We start from the raw sequence: 24,995 nt of genomic DNA, 5'->3' as shown, positions 1-24,995 counted from the left end.
CTCTGGTTGGGGAACTAAGATCCTGAATGCTGTGCAGTGTGGCCAAAAATAAAATAATAATAATAAAGCATTTTAAAAAAATAAGAATAGGTTGGGAAGACGGTCAGAAGTCAGCACACTGGGCCCTCTAGCCCATGGGGAGAGGTTTAGATTTTATTCTAAGCAAATGGGGAAATTTTTGAAACTTGCTAAGAAGGGCAATGACAGAATCTGATTTACATGTTAAAATGACCCTTGTAGTTGTTATGTGGGAAAAAGGGTGGGGTGGAGAAAGAAGGAAAAGCAGGGAAATAAGAGCCTGTAGCAGCAAAGTCAAGGCTCTCAATTCACAGAAGATACGTGGGTAGAAAGTCAGTCAAACCACTTGCCCTCCCACCCAAAGTTTCTCAATAGTACAGATGAGACCTGAATACAAAGTAAGTACTCCAAAGAAGACTAGATCTTTTTCAACTCAAAATGGTGAGGTGACTAAAAAGCAAAACTAGGAAACTAAAAATAAATAATCTATTTGGTGATACTGGAAGATCAACAAAATGGGTGACAACTATCCTTCTTAACAAACAGATCAATTAAAATAGGAAATATCAAATATGAGTGAAAAGCTGTGGTTTCAGTTAACCCACTAGATTAACTGCAACCAGAAGAGTGGTTCTCTTTGGGAAAGCAGTAAGTGGCAGAGATCAGAAGGGATCATGAGTATGGCTTCTGAGGAGCTCAATGTTCTATTTTTGACCCCTGAGTGATAGTCACACGGATTACATGGTAGTTACAGAGGTTGCATGCAATCAGTCCAAGTTGACTCTTACTGGTTTGTAAGAGCCAGTTATCAAATTTTCAGGAATTTTTCAAGCCAACTGTGAAAAACAGCCATTAGTAAAAATTATACAAACTTAGAATAAATTATACTAAAAACAGAAGAAGTAATTACTCAAAACTCCTCACTGCCAACTATTGAACTATCACTGATGTACTTGTACTGCGTCTGCGCTGCAGAATGGTAGGCTGCTGCTCATATCAACTCTAAGTTCAGTGATCTCGTGTTGGTAGCCTGGAACCAGTCATACTGGAAGTGTTTATACCATAGAAACCAGCAAATATTACAAAATGGGAACTTGATTTCTTGTTTTGTTAACTGTCTAGACTTAAACTAATGGGGGAAACATTAAACTAAAGAGTGTGTCATTTCTATAGTTTTTACGATGTAAATAGCACAAAAAATTAAGGAAATAAGTTTTCAGTATTTGAAAACCATGATATGATTCATCAAAGTTGTTCAAGTGATTGATGGGGGAGTGAGGTTCTGACATATGTTTCTGTTGTTTCATTTTCAACTGACTCACTAATAAAAACAAAGTATCAACCAAATCCTGTCAGAACTACATTCCTAAACATCTGTCAACTGCAACCAAAGGTACCTACAGATGCAAGAGTTAAGTAAGCAAAAAGCAGCAAAGGCATCTCATGAGGGTCCATGGGCCCTATAAAACTTTACAATAAACAGTCTTACCTATTTTATTATTTGTAAATTATATGTTGTACATCCTTTATTATCAGATTTATAATAAACTTGTGTGAATATGTATGCATACTTGCATACATGACTTTTTTTTTCAAAAAAACTAGTTATTAGACATTTACCAGTACACTACTAGTTATATGATCATCATTCATCAAATACTACCCTTATAATCTATATACTTTTCTTCAATAAAGAGATTTTTTAGGTCATTGTTCATTTGTGTAATTACCAATCCACATTTCTCAAAAGAATACTTCAACCCAGTTTATATCTCTCCATATCAGACATTCCTAGACTTAAGCAAGAGGAAGAAAATATCCAAAAAATGGCCATTTGCTAGTAAGTAATTCAATCAATTACTTCAATCAATTACCAGATAACCATGATGGTGTGATCACTCACCTAGAGTCAGACATCCTGGAGTGCGAAGTCAAGGGGGCCTTAGGAAGCATCACTACCAACAAAGCTAGTGGAGGTGATGGAATTCCAGTTAAGCTATTTCAAATCCTAAAAGATGATGCTGTGAAAGTGCTGCACTCAACATGCCAACAAATTTGGAAAACTCAGCAGTGGCCACAGGACTGGAAAAGGTCAGTTTTCATTCCAATCCCAAAGAAAGGCAATGCTAAAGACTGTTCAAACTACCACACAATTGTACTCATCACACACTAGCAAAGTAATGAAAATTCTCCAAGCTAGGGTTCAACAGTACATGAACCTAGAACTTCCAGATGTTCAAGCTGGATTTAGAAAAGGCAGAGGAACCAGAAATCAAATTGCCAACATTTGCTGGATCACAGAAAAAGCAAGCGAGTTCCAGAAAAACATCTACTTCTGCTTTATTGACTATGCTAAAGCTTTTGTCTATGTGGACCATGACAAACTGTGGAAAATTCTTAAAGAGACGGGAATATGAGACCACATTATCTGCCTCATGAGAAATCTGTATGCAGGTCAAGAAGCAACAGTTAGAACTGGACATAGAACAACGGGCTGGTTCCAAATTGGGAAAGAAATATGTCAAGGCTATATATTGTCATCCTGCTTATTTAACTTATATGCAGAGTAAATCATGCAAAATGCCAGGCTGGATGAAGCAGAAGCTGGAATCAAGATTGCTGGGAGAAATATCAATAACCTCAGATATGCAGTTGACACCACCCTTATACCAGAAAGCAAAGAGGAATTAAAGAGCCTCTTGATAAAAGTGAAAGAGGGGAGTGCAAAGCTGGCTTAAAACTTAATATTTAAAAAACTAAGATCATGGCATTTGGTCCCATCACTTCATGGCAAATAGATGGGGAAACAATGGAAACAGTGATGGACTTTATTTTCTTGGGCTCCAAAATCACTGCAGATAGTAACTGCAGCCATGAAATTAAAAGACGTTTGCTCCTTGGAAGAAAGCTATGACAAACCTAGGCAGCATATTAAAAAGCAGAGACATTACTTTACCAACAAAGGTCGGTCTAGTCAAAGCTACAGTTTTTCCAATAGTCATGTATGGATGTAATAGTTGAATCATAAAGAAAGCTGAGCGTCAAAGAATTGATGTTTTTGAACTGTGTTAGAGAAGACTCTTGAAAGTCCCTTAGACTGCAAGGATATCAAACCAGTCAATCCTAAAGGAAATCAGTCCTGAATATTCATTGGAAGGACTGATGCTGAAGCTGAAGCTCCAATATTTTGACCACCTGATGTGAAGAACTGACTCACTGGAAAAGACCCTGATGCTGAGAAAGACTGAAGGCAGTAGGTGAACGGGATGACAGAGGATGAGATGGTTGGATGACATCACCAACTTGATGGACATGAGTTTGAGCAAGCCCCAGGAGTTGGTGATGGACAGGGAAGCCTGGCGTGCTGCAGTCCATGAGGTCACAGAGTTGGACATGACTGAGCGACTGAACTGAACTGAAGCACAGCACAGAATCTCTACCCAGAATTATGTTTATTCACCAATCAATTTCCCAGATAAACGTATATACTAAAGGAAATTTTCTCATGAAAGAAAAAAATATATTGTTCTACTCAAAAAATTTACAGATAAATCTAAATTTTAAAAATCTGTATCAGTAATACTGTATCCACTGTCTTATTCTGTGAAGACTATATATACATCTATTTCCTTATAAATCTTTCCCCTAGTTAAGTTTCATTTATTGTTCATTTTACTTCAGAATACTAGCTAAAATATTTTTTAAGTTTTAAAACTTTATTTTGAATATTTCTACAAAAGCTCCATTTTACTTATGATTTGTACACACAGATTTGTGTGTGTGCTTATTTAATACATCTCTGAGTTTACTGGCACTGCAAAATGGCCTTCAAAATGCAAAGACTGCGTCAGTTTTTAATTCAGAGTTCTTTTTTAAATCTCTTCCATGTCAAAACCAGAGTCCTCTGAAAAGCCTACAAAAATTACAATATGCACCAAGGTCATGGGCTTAAAGTGAATGAGTCAGGAAGAGGGAGGCTTGCCTTGTCATCTCTCCCTCTGGCTCTGCAGTCCTTGTCCCTGCTGGTGGAGGGCTTCTCGCTCTTAGATATGGGATGTGCTCGGCCTACGGGTCCTCGGGCGCCGCCTCCTGGCATCTCTTTCCTCAGAGGTCTTACTTCTCGATTGGGACGCCTAATCTGAGGTGGAGCTCTAACCAAAAAAAATAAATAAAATTAAAATTAATCAAAGGCAAAAGTACTTCAATACTACCTCAGTTAATAAAACTATTAAATCAATTAGCCCACAAAGTCAATTTTTCCCCTTTTGCCAATTCATGGTCACAACTATTAGGTCAGTTTTTGAAAGTACTTTTCTGTAAAAAATTCTGGTTGATACAAATATCAAATACATATAAATGATACATATAACAGCAATTACTTTGTCAAAGTAACAATTAATCACCAATAGAGGGCAATACAGACTACTCCCATCTAATAATACTGTAATAGAATATCAGTTCCTTACTCATTACTGTCCTAAACCAAATAAGTAACTTTAAAAAAAGTATTAAAAACTGAAAAGACAAGAATTGAAAATATGTCTATCTGCATAGCTTACTAGTTTATCCTTTACAACCAAAATTATTTTCTCTGCTTCTGTATTGGAAAAACCAGCATTTTATTCATCAAATTACAAATAGCAAGGCTTAATGAAATCTTAATTTAGGTGTATCTAAAATTCATGCTTTGACGGTGTCAAAAATCAAGAATCATTCAAATCATACAGGCCCCCAAACGTGAATCAAGAATTCTGATAACTACATGCGGCAAAAGACGTTAATTCTATTTACGGTGGTGACCACTTCACAATACATACAGATACTGAATCGTGAGGCTGTACACTTGAAACTAACGTAGTATGTCAATTACAAGGCAATTTTAAAAAAGAATTCTGATAAACATATAAATATAACTATGTTGACAAAGTAGCACACTTTGTCTCATGTAATGTGAAATGAGTCGTCTTCAAACAGTAAAGTCAGAGGGCTCCTCAGCACAGCACTTACTTGCCCCTCTTTGGGTGCTGGCTGAGACACTGTCACTTTGTGTCTGATTTCCGGAGCTGTCTCTGCCTCTGCTTTCTACCTTTTTACTCTCTCTACAGTTCCACCTGTATTTGTAGCCCCTCACATCCCATATGTATATCCCTTTCTCCACCCACATGCCAAATCTATCATTATCTCTCTTCCAGCTTCTTGCTTTTAATTCATCTAACTCATCATGGAAGTTTCTCTCTCTGATATTAGGGAAGGCTCACATGTGTACAACTCAATAAACCCAGGATAACGGATGAAAAGCCAGGAAGGCTGCAAACTCAAGGTGAAAAATGGGTAACATACCGTGGCATCTTCAGACCACTGGAATCAGACCACCGCGTGAAACTGTTACGGATGAGACAGCCTGGTGGAAAATGTGTGTCTACCTACTAGGGTACCACACACTGACATAGGAGTCCTTGGAATTCAGTCCAATTAAACAATTATGTACTGAACACCCAGACACCCGTTAGGAGGCAGATAGCCTCTACTGTGCTAGGCCCTCGGAGGAGACAAAGATGAAAGAGCAATCTTGTGGGGAAAAAAATCCACAGGAAAGGAATTAAAAAAACATGTAGAGTGAAATGGTTATACGACATTTTCAAATTTAAAGGCATTACTATGTTTTTGGTTCTAGAACATTATTAGCCTTTTAAGTATTCTGACTGACAATAAGATTAAAAAAAAAGTGATGAGGCTGGCAAAGAATAAAAAAAAAGAAAAATGTTACACTGCTCTGTTCCTAGTATTTCATTGCAACCATTGTTTTTTGACTGAACTCCCTTTTTGATGAAGAGGTATCAAGTAGGCGAGCAGAACCTTATTATTCTACATATATATAAACAAAACAGTAAATATATATAATGGTAAATATATATATATGTAAAAGTAAATGCATATCTGCATATATATAAATGTCTCTTCTGAATCAGATTCATGGCCAAAGACAATCAAATGCAACCAACAACCTCCTTATGCAGAACACACTTGACATGTGTTTGCCTTCTGCCAGCAGCTGTGCCTGCTATTTAAGTAGTCCGTCATTGTTTGTGGTCCTGCTCTTCCGAGGCACAGCCAGCCTGAGGCTTTCGCTGGCAAACAGCAAGCCCATCCTTCACAGCTGCGCAACAGGCTGCCGCACGGCTGCTGGGCTGGCCCGGCTGGGCCTCCGTGAGGAGGGGAGAACTGCAGTGAATCCTCAAACAGCTCTTCTGCCTCCTCAGCTTGTGCCTTCCCACCTAGGCTGGCTACTTAGCAGTCTTGGAGGAGTCCTGCTGTAGTGCATTTTGCACACACATCCAGGTCAGTAAAGCTGTGCTGCGAGAGGAATTATTTCAAAGCTCATACACAGGCGGCACTCCAAGAGTGCTGCTGCCGACCTTGTCCTGCCGCTCAATATTGTGACAGGCTCATCCCCGGCCTGCGTGAAGCTGCTCAAAGAAGCCCGACACGCCACTGGTGGCCAGTCCAGAGTGGCACAGAGAGCCTGCCTGTGCTCCGCAGGTCTTCGGTTCCGACTCACTGCAGTTTGAAACTACACTTGAAACAGACTCTGTCAGCTTCCCGAAGGACACCCCTGATTCTGTCTGTACCTACTCCTCCATCAGCGCATCACTGCACAGTGTCACGCTTCAATTAAGGACTCAGTGACAGCTTCCAGGCTGTAAACAGTAAGGTTCAAGGCTGGTTTTACTGGTCTCTTTTTTAAAAAAGACTTTATTACTAGGGCTGCACTGCATAATCAGAGCTTCCCTGGTGGCTCAATGGTAATGAATCCACTTGCCAATGCAGGAGACACGGGTTTGAACCCTGGGTTGGAAAGATCCCCTGGAGAAGGAAATGGCAACCCACTCCAGTATTCTTGCCTGGAGAATCCAAAGGACAGAGCAACCTGGTAGGCTACAGTCCGTGGGGTCACAGTCAGACAGACACGACTGCGCGACTCAACCCCCACCTGCCACAGTGTCATCAACCTCTGCCCCAAGAGTCAAACCCAGGCTGACACCCTCCTAGCTTACAGCATTTCAAATCAGAGAAGCACTGGCAATCTGCGGAGAAACAAGCAGCATGTCCACGCAGAGCTCAGCTCTCCCATAGGAGGATATCTCCTTGTAGGAATGGGAGGAAGGGCGCCTTATTCTATCATGTGCAAACAACCCTGATTTCCTTCAAAAGTCAATGCCTTCTTTCTATGCAAAACTAATCATCAATGTTGTATGTAAATGTTCCTATCTGGGAGTGGTGGCACTGCTGATCGGTAAACACCATGAAATAACCCAAAGGTCCAGAATCAGAACAGATGCATGAATCATTATACACATAATGGAATACTATATACTCGTGAACATAAATCATAGCCATGTGCAATAACAATAGATCAATCTCAGGACCATAATGCTGGGCGGAAAAAGTAAGCTAAAAGAACAGACAGTAGGATTCCAAGAAAAGCAAGATACTGTTTGGAGATAAAAACAAATATCTGAACTTTTGATGAATTCAAGACACTACACTACATAAAAGGTTTTTGTATATCGGGTTAAGTTTTCCCTCATTATCTAACAAGCAAATCAATCCCATTCAGAACCCAAGGAGAACTGCAAGCCAGGCTGATATGAGTAGTTCTGTGTCCTCAAGGCTGTTTTTTGTGAGGAAAATCTCTTCAGAGGTCTGCTTTGATTTTTTTAAATATTCACCTTACTAAAGTTAAAAATGTAAAAAATTCAGTAAGTCCTTAAAGTTTGTGGATTTGTTTACAAATCTTTTTCTATGCATAAAAGGAGCAGATTTTAGAAGTCACTTTTAAGAGGCTTCTGAATAATCTTGATGCCATTTAAAACCTGGCTAATTAAATGTCACTAAAAATTTTAACCTACAATTATAAATGTAATATATTTCACAATCTTCTTAGTTCTTCAATTATGTTTCTTAACAAAGCACAGCTTATATATACATACTTTCATAAACTTAGTAACTTAAACTTACAAATGAAGTAAGCCTCAAACTCTCCTAAACGTTCCGCCAAAGTACTTAACACAAATTTTTATGTAAAAATCACAGATTTAAATTATTCCACAATACACCTGATTGGAATTGCATGCTTATCACTCTCAATAGCCATATCTTCTTAAATTACAGGTACATAAAAATAATAAACATGCACATATCTCCTAACAAAAAAAATACTACTATAACAATTTTGATTCTTTTAAGACATTTTTGTTCTTCATTCTAATGGCACTGGAATTGAAAGATGTTTACCCAATACAGAATATAATTATCGCCCGAGTTAACCAAGATGACATTTAGCCAGAAACTTAAAATGTATGAGATCTGGGGCTGCAGACACATTTCTCACACCAAATATTATACAATCCCATTTAACTATCATTGGGGCTGCCCTCTTAGCATTTTGATGTCACCCACAACTAGGAATTTCAGCAAGGACAGTGACTAAATTCTTGTCAGAGACTCGGATGGGACGCACTAAGCCTCATTCAAAGAGCTACTAAGCCAGTCATCCTATCACTTCTAAGATAGTGTGGGAAAGGGGATGATAACATCACTGATTATTTAGTCTAATGGTAGGATGCCACCACTCCCAGGCAGGGTGATAATTTATTAATTTTACCTTGCTCTTCTTTGGGTCTAAAGATTGGCCCTTGCCTTTTCTATTTAACTCTAAAGAACTTTGAACTTAAAAAACTTAAAATACCTTTCTTCTGCCTAACTCTAAAGACCCTAAAACTAGATGACAACAGCACTGTTTCAGGATATAGAAACAGTGTATAGAGACAGGCCACAGAAATCTACACAACTTTTACAGATTATATTAAAATACTATCAGTTGAATTTTAAATGTCTCATAGTTCTTTGTCTATAGTCAAGTTCTGAAATTATTCTACTGATTTGCAAAACATGGGACTACAAAAAAATATGAATAATCACTGCACTCAAGAAGCTTATAGTTTAGCTAAAAATATATACATGTTATGTATTGTATTGGACTTCCCTTTTCTATCCACATATAAATCCTACAACTAAAGCCTTGCTAAAGAAGAGTTCCCAATTAAACTATAAACAAGAGTCCTCAAAAACAATAAACTGGAGGGTAAGGCCCTCAAGAACTTAAGTATATAGATATAGTTTATTTCTAATGAATTGAATTTTCTTTTAGTTGTTTTTTCCTGTAACATTAAAAAAACAAGATAGGTATTCTGAATAAAATGTAACAAATATCCTCTTTATACATAGGTGATCTTACCAGAAGATAAAGAGAAATACGAAACAGCCAAAAGATAAATAAAATATAGCTGATGGCATTGTGGTTCTTGAAGGTTCCAGGTCTCTGCCACCTCAGGGCTTGAGACTTTAACGAGCACATAGTGAGGCCTGAGACAGGCCTGAGGCCTGCACTGCCGAAGATGACCAGAGACTAGCACGTGAAGCCAGGACTCTCAAAGGGCACATTTAAAGATGCACACGGGGGAAATAAGTACGTCTGTCTAGCCCAGCTTATGTTCTCTCTGTGTGCAATAAGCACAAGTCTCCCCTAGAAATAGTAACCAGGGGTCTGCGCACATGAGATTTGGGATTTAGTTTTATACTCACTTAAGCCAAGAAATCTACCTAAAAGTGGTCCAGGCAGGTGACATCCCTAAGGCAGCTGGCTGGGGCCAACACAGACCCTCCAAGAAGCAACATTCCCCTAAACAAGCCACTCGTCAGAAGGGCTCAGATCTCGAAGGGACACTCTCAACTTGACCACAAACAAGAGCCATCAGAAATAACAAAAAAGGTAAGGCACCAAATAACTTCTAACAACAGAACTATTAGTTATGAACTATAAAATGGCTAAAAGCATAAAAAGAAAAAGAAGCATCAGTCTTAAGTAGTGTTAAATAAAAATAAATCCACAGTTAGATAATCTGTAGTGAGACTACTTAACACCAAGACAAAAAATAAAATCATATAAACAATGAGAGAGAAAACAGAAGGTATCTATCAGTACAAACACCAGTGTGACTGCTCATGCAAGCCAGCAGGCAAAAATCCCGCCATCACTAACATCTCATCTGCAAAGCAGGGTGAACAGGCTGGGGCTGAAGTGAGCAGATCAAGAGCACAGGCCAGCACCAGGGAACGACGAGAGGAGGACGGAAGAGAAGGGGAAAATGCCAGATCCCGGGGACAGGGGCTTTTCCTTTCAAGAAGGAAAAGCGAAGACAGCAGCGTTCCAGAAGCCAACAGAAGAGGAGCACTCCAGAGAAGAGAGGTGGTGAACACAATCAACTGCTAACAAATTTAAACACCGTAACGCTTGAGAACTTGGCATTCCATTTTACATTAGGAAGCTGTCTTTTAAGAATTCAGTACCAATACTGCAATGAACAGAGATCCAGGATCCCTACTTCTTAGGGAACAAGAAGCAGTGAAAGGCAACAGAGGGAGTGTATACATCACAGCAGTTGCCAAAGGAATAAAGAGGGAAGAAGACAGAGGAAATTAGAGTGCAGCAGGGCGAAGACTTCTTTCAAGAAAGAAGAAACAAAATGAACACGTTATGATTTCAGTCTGACTTACCACTATCTTGTTCCCACTCTTTAGTTTATCTCTAATGAGTTAAAATTTCTATCTTTCAGTTGTCTTTTCTGTAACATAAAAAAAAGATAGAAATACCATGTTTTTAGGCACTTATTATAATAAACACCTCAAATACCAAAATAAAAATTTCAAATGAGTGACTACTGAGTCCTACAGAGTAAGACAAATGCTCCCTAGAAAACTTACAAAAAAGAAATAAAGTAGCCAATTGGAATGGAAGTCCCACTCTTGGGACCCTTCAGCTGAGAATTTAGACCCTGGAAAACACCTGCACCCCTGCCCTCACTCTCCGACAATCTTGCTGCTTCTCTTTGTAACTGACTGTCTTCCCTACAGCTACTCTGACCAGCTGTCCTGCACCCCCTCCACCCGCACAAGGGACCCCGTCTCCTCTTGCCTGTGCGGGGACACTGCTCCAGCATGGCCCCCTTTCTCCCCTGCACCATCACTCTGCCCCTTCCTGTTGCAGCACTCCCATCAGCACACAAACATCTCTAAACAACAAGTTCTGATTCCACGTCTCCCCAGGTACTACTCAATTTCTGTGCTCAACAACACTTATTGAAAGAACTTCAAGTACTCATTGATTCCCATTCTTCTCTTCCCATTCTCTGAACCCACCAGCCATTCCACCAAAATCACTCATCAGGGTCACCAATGAGCTCCACACTGCTAAATCCAATCCAATTCTCAACCCTTATCTTATGTAACCTATATGCAGCATTTGATAAAGTTGCTTAGAATTTTCAAATTTCAATTTCTTCTAAAAAAATATAGTGATGATATTAATAGTACCTATTTTAGATGGTGGCTGTTGAAGATTAAGAAATAAACTAAAAAAAAAAAAAAAAAAGAAATAAACTATGTAGAGAGTTTATCAGCACGGTATCTTGTTCACAGTTAAACACTCAATAAATGTTAGTTATTGTAGTTAATCAGCACCGCTAGCTACATTCTACCATAGTCTGTATACTCCATACTCCAGAAACAGAGTTCTGGAAGAGACTAAGACTCCAGAATGTTTAGAAGTGAGTATAATCTCAACCTGCCCATCATATTAGGCAATAACCTATTCCACCATATGAAGAATGACCCTAAAATTTCTTTCTTAAAATGCCTTACTTGCTGATGATTCCCAAGTAACTAACTACTAATCCCAACCACTCTTAAACTCTGCTCTCACTTTCAATTCCTATTCAACAGTTTCGTCTAGATGTTTAATTACCTAATTTTTCTCATCCTCTAAAGCTCATTGATCACCATATCCAGGCAATCCTAGCTCACTAACGGCTCTCACACCACTTTACAAGACTGCAAGCTCAGGAAGACTGCACCCCGCCATATCCCTACAGCGGGACTGGCCCCCAACAGAGCACCTGGCATATGACAGGTGCCAGCATCCTAGGTGAGGCTTTCCCCAATGTCTGGATTATTTCTCATTTAGCTCCACTTCAGAGATTTGAACCTGGCCTACACTGCAGGCAGATTCTTTGCTATCTGAGCCACCAGGGAAGCCCCTAACACAGATGTTGGATAGATCAATAGTAGTGTTTTTTTCTTCCTAAGATTTCAAAACGATTTTACAAAACAATCTCATCATGATATACATTTTAAAGAGGTGAAAACTGAGGCCGGTAGAAGTGAAATTAACTTGGAGGACCACTCCATTAGCAGTGGCACTGATACAGAAACTTGCTCTCCCATCTCCCAACCCTGGGAAAGTTTCCCAGAGCCTTGGTGAGACACCGTAAGGATGAGAAAGCAGGGTACTCTGTATCAGTACCCAACCTTGGCTGTGACTGAGTTTTTTCCAGTGCAAACTGGGATTTTAACATGCAAGCAGTTACTTCATCTATTAGGGTATCCACAGAAAACATAAAGCAATGACTGTAATACCAAGTCAACAAGAATTTCCTCTTGGCTGAAAGTCTACAGAACAGCACAAAGTTGTAAAAATCAGTCTTCCCACCTATCTGTATGCAGAAACACATTATGCCATTTCCCTTGGTTCCAGGTGAAACCGCATTAGAGGGCCTGTTAAGAGTTATCTTTTTAAACCTGAATGGAAGAAACCAAAATGATGCTTTTCAGACTGGGGTATCCTATTGCTACCACCATCTCTCCCAAAAGATATCACTTTATAAGACCTAACACAATTATTTTTGAAGTTGAATAAAAAATACTTCATTGAATATAATCTATGTCACATACTGCTCCTATACAGAAAATCTTAATGTCATGGCCTTAGGTCTCACTGGGAAAGATCATTTCCAAATGGCCTCATTAAAGAAAGTATGCTTGAAAAACTTACATGGCAAATATTATAAAACAATATAATTAACACAAGATAGCTTTTAACTTGGGACACTAAGAATAATCTGGAAGCTCCATCTCTTTGGAATTTAATTCTAATATTGCCAGTACTTCCCATTATAATCCTACTTTTGTAGCTCAGTTTCCCCCATATTTAAAGGCAATAAATCTAATTCATTTTTTATTTTTTATTTTTTTAATTCATTTTTTAAAAGGCTGCTTTGATTTACTCAAGCAGCTGCTAGTGATCTAAAATAGGATCATGATTAAACTCAGAGGACACACAACATATGAGGTATAACCTGTAATGATATGGCAAACTACTACCAGAGACCACCAGTGGTAACAGAAGCAGCTCTGTGTGAAAAGGACAGACCCACAAGCAGGGCTACCAAATTAGTAGCTAACAGCAAACATCAGCTGCATCCTGGAAACACTTTATACAGAACAAGGTAAATTATATTTTTCAACTGGCCCACACTGCAATTTCAGTGTGGTATTACCAGAGAGAAATTTTTTAAATTACATTATTTATTTCACTAAGCATTTTCAGTTTCTTTAAGCATCTTTAAGTACTTCATTAAGCATTCTTTATTTTCCTATTCTCCTACCCCCTCTAGTAAGAATTTAATCAAGTGCTTAACAGAATTATATATTATGTATTAGGATATACAGACACTTGTCAAAATATACCCACAAATATCACCAAGTATGTGTAGGAAAGTAACATGGCAGAGTGGATATAAACAAGACTCCTAAAGTTGAAGAGATCTAGGTTCAAATCCTGGCTCTGCCACCTTCTTGTTCAGATGACTTTGGGAAAATAAACTCTACAAGGTTCAATTTCCTTAGCCCTGGATGGAGCTCATAACAGTAAATGAGCAATAGTAATATGGGTACATAGTACAAGTAGCTATTTCATAGGATAACTGGAGGTTTAAATAAGAGAATGCTTGCAAAGCACAAAGTGACCGATAACTAGTTATCTCATCCTTTTCCTGAAAATGATCACCCACTTCATGAGGCTTCGACATCTAAAAAAACCACATCCTGTCTGCCAGAGTTATTCAAAATGTTTCAGAAAACTAAGGATTTATGTAGAATATACAAGAAGGACATAAAATTCCTTGAGGGATTTTATGAATGAGGCAGTATCATTTTTTAAATTCTGTTAGCTCTTACTATTTACATGAAAGAACACTGTAGCACTTTATTTCAGAGTTGATGATTCATTTTAATTATTACATGCCAGTTACTGTCTTAAACATTAAAATTTCTTAATTAATTTCATGAGGTAAACATCCCATTTTACAGAGAGTGAAGCTAAATGTTTAGAAGTTAAATAACTTGTACAAGGTCACAAACCAAGGAGGTGTCAGAAGTAGAATTCAAACTCAGATCTCATGGACTCAAGTGTCTTCCCACCACACCAAGAATATCTAAGGGCTATATTCAATTTCACTAGCTCTAGGTGGATATTTTACTACATTTGTTTTATATGATCTGTAGAAGAAATTAAATTGTAAAAGGAAAAAAATTATACAAATTCAATCTCCCATAACTTTTAACCCTAATTCTATCAGCACATGCACACATTCTGTGCTACAATGAAGTTTACTTCATTCTACCTTACATAGATATCACTATGCTGATATTACTTGGTAAAGGATCTGTGGATTTGCTGATATAAAGATTTTAGAGTTTAAAACTCCTAATTCTATATTACTCATGGTAATAGCATTCCTTCACTAGTAGAAGCTTGCAAGTCTTAGACTTGCTTTTATTAAGGATTTCTGATCCACAGAGAAAATATGTATATACACAATGGCTACACACCCACCATTATGGCAGAAAGTGAAGGGGAACTAAAAAACCTCTTGATGAAAGTGAAGGAGGAGAGTGAAAAAGTCGACTTAAAGCTCAACATTCAGAAAACTAAGATCATGGCATCTGGTCCCATCACTTCATGGGAAATAGATGGGGAAACAGTGGAAACAGTGTCAGACTTTACTTTTTTGGGCTCCAAAATTACTGCAGACGGTGATTGCGGCCATGAAACTAAAAGACACTTAATTCTTAGAAGGAAAGTTGTGACCAACCTGGATAGCATATTTAAAAGCAGAGACATTACTTTGCCAACAAAGGTCTGTCTAGTCAAGGCTATGGTTTTTCCAATGGTCATGTATAGATGTGAGAGTTGGACTGGAAAGAAAGCGGAGTGCCAAAAAATTGATGCTTTTGAACTGTGGTGTTGGAGAAGACTCTCGAGAGTCCCTTGGACTGCAAGGAGATCCAACCAGTCCATCCTAAAGGGGATTAGTCCTGGGTGTTCATTGGCAGGACTGATGTTGAAGCTGAAACTCCAATACTTTGGCCACCTCATGCAAAGAGTTGACTCATTGGAAAAGACCCTGATGCTGGGAAGGATTGGGGGCAGGAGGAGAAGGGGACGACAGAGGATGAGATGGCTGGATGGCATCACTGACTCGATGGACATGGGTCTGAGTAGACTCTGGGAGTTGATGATGGACAGGGAGGCCTGGCGTGCTGCAATTCATGGGGTCGCAAAGAGTCGGACACGACTGAGTGACTGAACTGACTGAACTGAACACACAAGGGAAACTTTAAAATTTAGTATGGAGGAAGGAGGTTTGGAGAAACATATTCTGGTTCATTCATCTTTCACTTTCATTAAGAATAAGGCTTAAAAGACAAGTATAAAAATAAATCAAATCTGTGCTACAAGCCAGTTAAGGGAGGTCAAAGAAAAAGAAATAACTGGGTTGGTGTTTCTCTAATGAGAAGTTTTCAGGAAGTGTTCATCAATGGGAAAATGCCAGCCACACTTTTTATTCAATTTGAGCCACAGATATTAGTGTTGTTATCTGTGGCCACTGCTTTCTGCAGTATATCATGGTGCTCCAGCAATTAAGAACAGGTACTTCCTACACTGAAAGTTACTCCTAGATCCGGATGGCTTCACTGGAAAATTCTCCAACCATTTAAACATAATTAATGCCAATCCATCTAAAACTCTTCCAGAAAACTGAAGAAGGGAGAATACTTCAAACTCATTTTATGAAGCCAGCATTGCCCTGAAACCAAAGCTAGATTAGGACATGACAAGAAAAGAAAACTATAAATCAATATCCTCAATGAATACAGAGGCAAAATTTCTCAACAGAATATTAGCAAAGCAAATTCAACAACACATTAAAAGTATTATACACCATGACCAAGTAAGATTTATCCTTGGGATGCCAGGTTCAACACATACAAATCAATAAGCATGATCTCTCCCATCAACAGAATAAAAGATAAAAATCATATGATCATCTCAATAGATGAAGAAAAGCATTCGACAAAATACAACATCCTTTCATGAGAAAAACCCTCAATAAATTGAAGGAACATACCTCAGCATGATAAAGGCCATGTACGACAACAACTAAATTATACTCAGCAGTGAAAAATTGAAAGTTTCTCCTCTTAGATCAGGAACAAGACAAGGATGACCTTACTCTCATCACTCTTATTCAACAAACACTGAAAGTTCTAGCTAGAGTAATTAGGCAAGACAAAGAAATAACAGGCACCCAAATTGGAACAGAATAAGCAAAAATCATCATTATTTGCAACTGGTAAGATTTTAAATACAGGAAACCTTAAAGGCTCACCAGAAAACTACTGAAAACTAATCAATGAATTCAGTAGGATACATGATCAACATAAAAAAATCAGTTGTGCCTCAATATATTAACAATAAAACATCTGAAAAAGAAATAAAATTATCCCATTCACACTGACATCAAAAACAATAAAATACTTAGAAAAGAATCATCTTGTGTTTTTATAATGGGAATCATAAAATTATCTCTAACTCAATGGAAAAACTCCTGACAAAATAAATTAACTACTTTTCAGTTCTTTAAATGCTTTTTGAAAATTTTAAGATATCAACAAGCTAAACACATGATCACAGCTACTAATCAAAAGGAAATTTTATTTTCTGTGATGCAACACTCGTACCACAATATGACTTCACAAAAAAAGGGACTGAAAGCCAGAAAGAACTAAACACAGCTCCTGGTCTAGCCTAACTTACAGGTCAAGGTCTCCCAGGCCTCAATTTCCTTACTTGTAGAATTAATGAAGTTACTCGGTGTTGGCTGAATGCCTGCTTCTGCTGCTGCTGCTAAGTCACTTCAATCTTGTCTGACTCTGTGCGACCCCATAGATGGCAGCCCACCAGGCTCTCCCGTCCCTGGGATTCTCCAGGCAAGAACAGTGGAGTAGGTTGCCATTTCCTTCTCCAATGCGTGAAAGTGAAAAGTGAAAGTGAAGTCGCTCAGTCGTGTCCGACTCTTAGCGACCCCATGGACTGCAGCTTACCAGGCTCCTCCATCCATGGGATTTTCCAGGCAAAAGTACTGGAGTGGGGTGCCATTGCGTTCTCCAGGCTGAATGCTTACTATGTGCCAAATGCTGCGTGAGCAGTGGAGTTTGCTACTTGTTATTTGTGTTGAGTAAATAAAGCCATGGTCCTTGCCCTTGCAAACTCCTACCCTTGTCAAGAGACAAAAGAAATACAACATAACTGGGATGGACACACTGTCATGCGTGGGCAAACCAGAAAAGGCTGCAAAGAGGAAAAACAGTTTAACTGAGACTTGAAGAATGAATATGAATTGCTTAGATGGGGATTATGGCTATTCCTTGAGGAAGAACAGACTGTGCAAAGACAGGAAGGTAGCAAAAAACAAGAAGAGAGAGGTTTATATATAAGGCTGAGCATCAAGGAGATAAACCTCAAGCCTTACTGCCACACTACTGATTCACCCTTCCACCTTAAAGGAAAGGTAAGGTTCCTTCTATACTAAGATTCTGGAAACCGGCTGTAGGCCCAACCAGATGGATCCAATTTGTCCACCATTTCATCTGAAATTGTTAGTCTTTCAAAGCAAAAAAGCTTTGATGTTGACATTATGAAATCTAAAAAGAACTTGCTTAACTGATAAATTTATCAGTTAAACTAAACTTTAGGACCAGCAGTGGATTTCTACTGTTATGATTACGGTAGTAAAATATTTCAAAAGCAAGATATATGACAAATGACATAGTTCTGTTCTTTATCAACTACAAACCCTGTAGACACACATGTGTGAAAATTATAAACAGCTACTAAACTTACATGGGGCATGCCGCCCCAAAGAGTTTTTCATACTTGGTTCAAATAAAGCTTTACTCTTCACTCTGAACATCAATTAATTCAAGAAGTACCTAAGGAGAACAAACATAAAGTTCCACTTACCTGTGTTCCGCAGGTACCGGGGGCGGCCACACGGCAGGATCTCTAAATGGTTCATCTTGACAGGACACAGGGAAATCTGGGGGCCTGTCGATTTTAAAACTTTCCAAAGTACTGACAATACTTTTAACTTGTTCATATTCTTCCAATAATTCCTGCCGAACCTTTAAAAAAAATAGCCTTTATGCTACAAGTTATTTACGTAAATTGCCAACAAACTGGTATAGAATGTTAGTTTTCTTAATGCCATTCAAAGTATGCAAAATGAGTCATTAAAACACAGTAAAAAAACCAAAGAACTATTTAAAGTAATATAGATAGGAGGGCAGGAATTGGTTTGGAAAAAGTCATATACCTTTTCTTAAGGCAAGTAGTTATATATTTTTCATGAAGAAATTCTTTCTACCAAAGAATGTGATGACCATTAAGACAATTCAAAACAAGCAACTAAGTTATTAACCAGTAACCATTCCCAGAAATCTATAATGTTATGCTAAATTCTTTTAATATATTTGTAAATAACACCCTCAAAACTTGTCAGCCAAAATTTTCATCAGCATTTCCTATCCCCATTACCACAAGATATGAAATGCCTCTCACGGGCATCTAAAAGCCCTGAGTGGCATAATACCCATTTCCAGTTTAAGTTCTGCTTCATTGAAGTCTGAATTCTTTTGGCCTTGTTTAAGATGTTTCAAGTCCAGGCTATAGCATAAGCTCAGAGGCAAGATTTTTCCCACATTTAAAAAACTTTACTAAGCACTATGTAGAAATTCTTATGTTTTCAAATTTTAAGCCCAAATTAATTTTCAAAGGCAAACAGATTACAGATTGAAAATTACATTTATAAGCTAATTTCAATAATTCTAATTTTTTAACCAGAAAGCACACTTTACTATAAAGCAGAGCATAAGAAGCTTTCCCTTAACTTTATCTCAAATAACATATAAAAACATATAAACAAGTCACAAAACCAAAGAAAAATCTAAATTCACCTAATATATGCAACTATATGCTATACTGAGAGAAATGAAATTTCAGAACCTAATGGAAATAAACATAATAGAAGTACCAGAATAGAAATGCTCACTATTTAACACAATTAAGAACATGTCAAAAATATTTCCATGCTGGATTAGTAAACAAGTCTTGTCTGTGGCTAGGACACCAGAGAGAAGAACTCAAAAATTTCAATTTGAGTTAAAACCAATATATTGTTCTCACTCAACAAAATTTGGTAACACTTAAGTTGGAAAATAAGCCAAATTTACCCTGAAAACTTAGTAAAACATCAATTTCTGACCAGTGGAAAACTTAAAAGAAACACTTGAAAGGCATTAGCACATAAATGAAACTTCAAAGAAATGCTTGACTTTGTTCTTTTAATTTTAAAAGGATTTTAAGTTTTAAGAGTAAATGGGGAAATTGTAATTCAAGTTTTTATTAACTAATATTATAAAATCAAATTGTATAGTCAAGAAACAGAGTAAATATATTAGTGTGTTTTATTAGATTACTGACTCCTTTGTATTTGTAAAGAGTCTTTCAAAAGAAGAGGAAACTTTCTTAAAGGAAAAGTTCTGTGAAATGGGTCAAAATTACAAGTAAAAATGAAAGGGGAAAGGGCAAATAGAAATACCTCATTTCTACAACTTGTAATCACACATAATTAGTCAACTGAAGAGGAAAAAACAATGAGAATCAATTTGAATTAAATGGCTTTGAAATACATCTCAAAAATACTGAGTTGACCAAAAAGTTTGTTCTGTTTTAGGTAAACCTAAAAGACATTTTTTCACTTTCACCAAGGCTTTTATTGAACAATGTGTTCACTAACTGAACAAACTTTTTGGCCAACTCAATATATGATGAAAAACATATACACGTTAACTAGGAAAGACAGAAAAACTATCCAGAGTACATTTTAAAATATATTTCAGCATCAGACAAAAGAGAACTATTCGCAAAATCTCAAACTGATTTTCCAACTCAAATCTTTGCAGTGCAGCAGACCGCTGTCCTCACCACTGAACACCTCCACGTGCTCTTACCTGCTGCCACCTGCCCTTGACTGCTGGGTCTCTGACTGACTGGCAGTGTCTCTGAATCTGTTGTATCACCCCCTGGTAATATACCATGGACGAGTCATAATTTCCAAGAAGTGCATATTCTCTTCCTTTCTTTGCGTTGTCACAAATCTCAGCCAAATTCATCCTCCAGAGATCTAAACATAAAATAGAATGGCTTTTTATTAAGTTTTCAGTACTGACTTTAAAGCATTTCTTATTACACTTTAAAAGATCTGCTTAAAACTACTTTGAAAGTCAAAATGTTTCTCTCATTCTTTGAGGTTATCTGAATGCATCTTATAATGATACTGGACAAAGTTCCCAATTTTGGAAATGCACAGCCTACAAAAGAACACCCACGGAGATAACCAGAGAAATGACACAGATCTGCACTATCAATTAATGTTCCAGCTACATAAATTGGACATCAGTTCTCCTTGCTCATTCATAATCACCACAAGCTACACTAACAGTAAACATCAACTTGCTTTATTTTAGTCGGTTTATTCTTGACAATGTAAAGCTAAACATATAAATAGCTCACATTTTCCACCGACATCAATTAAAACTGCAAAAATTATTTTTCACTAAAACTATCTGGCCCCAAGAACAAAAAGGGCAGGAACTTTCTGACTTAAGGAACACATTTTAAAACTACAGCCTATAGTTGTCCATGCATCATTTATATGCATTTAAGTGTTTCATACAACTTAAATCTAAGCAAAAACCTGAATTTAACTATCTGATGCACCCCTATCTGGTTATCTTCTATGCTCCTGCCATTCTCTAGAGCTTTTTGCCTGTGCAAATCACTATCATTAATCTTCCCCTTCTACAAGAAGCTAGGAAAAATACCATCTGAACCTCTGGTTTCCACCAAAGCCCTCCAGCTCAATAATTCTGGCTTTTTCCCAGGCTTCTCAACAGTCTCCCAAGATCATCCAAGGCTTCTAAGCAAAGATACTTTCCACTGAAAACTGTCCAGAGATCCAGAAGAATGAAATCTTGGGAAGGAGTCCAAATTGACCTACTCTTACTTCCTGGAACAGTAAACCAAGAAATACACTTAGAGAAAAATCATTTTGTCCCATGCTTTCCTGAGGGGATTAAATTTTGATGGGAGTAGCCTGGCTCTTCCTCTCTACCTCTTATCTGTTCTTAAGGGGCTCAGAACCTCTTCCTCAAAACTAACCACAACTACTTCTAGGCATTTTAGCTGACTCCAGTACATTCTTGAAAAGATTAAAGTCGTTTCTTTTTATGTGTTCTGCCATTTTAGTTGCCCCTTCTCCCAGCATAGGTTCCTTGAAGGCAGCATTTATGTTACTTGAGAATCACACTGCAGCAAATAGTATGCTAGTCTTACATAGAAAGAAATTTCAACATTCAGTAGATCTACCCACAGAATATAGGACAACCAAGGAAAGCCTTTTCTTCAAATTCAGTTCAGTTCAGTTCAGTTGCTCAGTCGTGTCCGACTCTCTGCGACCCCATGAATCACAGCATGCCAGGCCTCCCTGTCCATCTCCAACTCCTGGTGTTTACTGAAACTCATGCCCATCAAGTTGGTGATGCCATCCAGCCATCTCATCCTCTGTCGTCCCCTTCTCCTCCTGCCCCCAATCCCTCCCAGCATCAGGGTCTTTTCCAGTGAGTTAACTCTTTGCATGAGGTGGTCAAAGTATTGGAGTTTCAGCTTCAACATCAGTCCTGCCAATGAACACCCAGAACTGATCCCCTTTAGGATGGACTGGTTGGATCTCCTTGCAGTCCAAGGGACTCTCAAGAGTCTTCTCCAACACCACAGTTCAAAAGCATCAATTTTTTGGTGCTCAGCTTTCCTCACAGTCCAACTCTCACATCCATACATGACCATTGGAAAAACCATAGCCTTGACTAAATGGACCTTTGTTGGCAAAGTAATGTCTCTGCTTTTTAATATGCTATCTAGGTTGGTCATAACTTTCCTCCAAGGAGTAAGTGTCTTTTAATTTCATGCCTGCAATCACCATCTGCAGTGATTTTGGAGCCCAAAAAAATAAAGTCTGACACTGTTTCCAGTCTCCCCATCTATTTCCCATGAAGTGATGGGACCAGATGCCATGATCTTAGTTTTCTGAATGTTGAGCTTTAAGCCAACTTTTTCCACTCTCCTCTCACTCTCATCAAGAGGTTTTTTAGTTCCTCTTCACTTTCTGCCATAAGGGTGGTGTCATCTGCATATCTGAGGTTATTGATATTTCTCCTGGCAATCTTGATTCCAGCTTGTGCTTCTTTCAGCCCAGCGTTTCTCATGATGTACTCTGCATATAAGTTAAATAAGCAGGGTGACAATATACAGTCTTGATGTACTCCTTTTGCTATTTGGAACCAGTCTGTTGTTCCATGTCCAGTTCTAACTGTTGCTTCCTGACCTGCATGCAGGTTTCTCAAGAGGCAAGTCAGGTGGTCTGGTATTCCCATCTCTTTCAGAATTTTCCACAGTTTAAATTACAATTCTTCAAATGAGTCCTTAGACAAAAGCATTAATTCTGCTAATATATGCAAGAACACAAAGATGCACAATGGAAATATTTCCATGTAAAGTAGGGTCCGCAAACTTTCCCTGTGAAGGGCTAGAGTAAATATTTTTAGCTTTGAGGGGCAACAGGAAAATTTGAGGGTATTATGTAGTAGTTATATATAAAAGAGACAAAAAGTCCATAATTTTTATCAACAAAATTCAAACTATTATAGTAGTAATCATTGAGTACAACTTTTTGCAGAACAGGGGATATGATTTCATGTAGTTGGGATTCAGAGTTAAGTGTTTCCTATCATCAAGATCAACTGCAAATGTTCATGTGTCAATACTGCTTTTTAATAAGATTTACACATTTCATGTTCAAAAGTGTCTGTTTACCAAGAGAGGTATTGTCACATACTGATATCAAATCACAAGCACATAATTTCAATCCAGCATATTCACTGTTTGAAAAGCATTTGAAGGTTTTATTCTTCTCTTGGTAAGTCATTACACTGCATATTAATCAATTCCAAATGAAGGTTAAGTGGAAGTATCTCCATTACACAGTTAAATAGATTTTGTAATATGGAAATTTCATTTGCACTTGCATCAAAGTAGTTTGAGCTCAAATACACTGAAAATCTGGGTGGGAACAGAGATCTCACTTCTTTGCTTTAACTTTTGACAGTGTAGAAAGCTATATATTATAAAATAGCTCAGTACTACTTGTGATTCAAACATTAGCTGGCATCAAAATAACTTTAGTTTCGCACGTAAGCAGTCTGATCCTGAAACTTTCCATTGAATTTACTAAGAAACATTATCAAGTCTGCAGCAAAGCTGCTTTCCAAAGCTATTCAGTGTTCAGTAACAGTGGATGAGAACAGTTCCTCTCATTCAGAAAAATTTCAGATTAGCCCATAACTCAAGACTGCAATAGAACTTCGCTACTATAAGCCACGGAACTGCTGTGTGGCAGGGAGACGTCAGGATATTCTGCTTCTGACAAAAATTCAAGGAACTGACAATGGTTAAGCCCTCAAGAGTAACACTCCTGCGTCTTAAGACACTAATGGTTTCTTATCACATGATAGATTCAAATATTCTCTGCAAAATACCTGCTGATTATAAAAAAGTAAAGAAGCATCAACTTTAACCACCCTATGTTTTCACAGCTTTGTAAATTTGTTCACGTAAGCCTTTTTCTCTTCTACACATATTTTTATTTTTTTACCACCACTAGCTCCAATACATCAGATTCCACTTCAGGTTGTACAGAGTAAGTGTATTCTCAACTTTTTAATAAATATTCCTGTCTGTAGCTATTCCATAAACACTATTCATTAAATATTATTTCTTCAGTAACTTCAAACTCAGCATTGACTTTGCAAATAAACACTTGAGCTGTTTTGGTAACATCTGTCAATTCACCAAGAGCCAAGGAAAACCACTCAAAATCATTTGCCTTGTTTTTTTAATTGACTGAGGTCCTCAACTATTCTAGCAACTGTTCTGACCAAAAGGCTAATAGTCTTAAACAAGTTTATTCTCTCCAGACACATTTCTTTGGCTGCTACAGTCAAATAAGATTTACTTAAGTCACCATCAGCAAATGATTCCTTCTTTGGCCAACTAATGAGACACTCAAGAAACTTACTCCGGGTGCAGCCCGATTTTTGTTTTTTAATTTCGTGAGGAAATTCTGCTTGAAAAGATACTCCTTTTTAAGTTTTCTAGCCACTGCTTTCCTGTGAATTAGGAATACCACGATGAGTGATTCGTCTGGTAATATCAGTATAAACTGTATTTCTCCAGCACACCTGTAGTCATTGCATGATAATCACAATGCTTTGTCATCCTATTCAATATTCCTCACTTCACTGTGCTTTAAAAGTATAAATACTTCAAGTCCATTTTTCTCATCTTTTCTGTTTTTAACATGACGGGAATCCGCTGATAATATAGTAAAATGTCAGAGTACAGGGATATGGAGGGCACACGAGACACTGTGATGATAGTGAAAGCAAGCAGCAGTTTAAAGCACTGAAACACCACCAAGTCGCTACTGGCACTGCTCAACTTTGTACAAAAGCATCCACAGACAATATGAAAACAAATGAAAAAAAAAAAAATGAGTGTGGTT

General features: G+C 37.8%; 1 protein-coding gene across 6 annotated transcripts in view; it reads right to left on the bottom strand.

Annotated features, from left to right (window-relative positions):
• The window catches only part of KATNAL1 (katanin catalytic subunit A1 like 1), a 55,487-nt gene that overhangs the window by 18,966 nt on the left and 11,526 nt on the right, over nucleotides 1-24,995 (bottom strand). For 5 of the 6 annotated variants that reach the window (XM_065901903.1, XM_065901907.1, XM_065901905.1 and 2 more), the window contains exons 2-4: nucleotides 20,329-20,501; nucleotides 18,281-18,441; nucleotides 4,001-4,169 (exon numbers count right to left, since the gene is read on the bottom strand). In XM_065901903.1, the coding sequence (XP_065757975.1) occupies nucleotides 4,001-4,169; nucleotides 18,281-18,441; nucleotides 20,329-20,490 (492 nt within the window). In that variant the 5' untranslated portion in view covers nucleotides 20,491-20,501. Of the gene's footprint in view, nucleotides 1-4,000; nucleotides 4,170-10,635; nucleotides 10,704-18,280; nucleotides 18,442-20,328; nucleotides 20,502-24,995 lie in introns of those variants that run through there. The other variant, XM_065901908.1, reaches the window with a different exon arrangement.

Source organism: Muntiacus reevesi, chromosome 11 (genome assembly GCF_963930625.1).
Source record: "Muntiacus reevesi chromosome 11, mMunRee1.1, whole genome shotgun sequence".
Lineage (NCBI taxonomy): Eukaryota > Metazoa > Chordata > Mammalia > Artiodactyla > Cervidae > Muntiacus > Muntiacus reevesi.
Note: the sequence above shows the minus strand (reverse complement) of the source record. Positions and strands in the feature narration are given on the sequence as shown.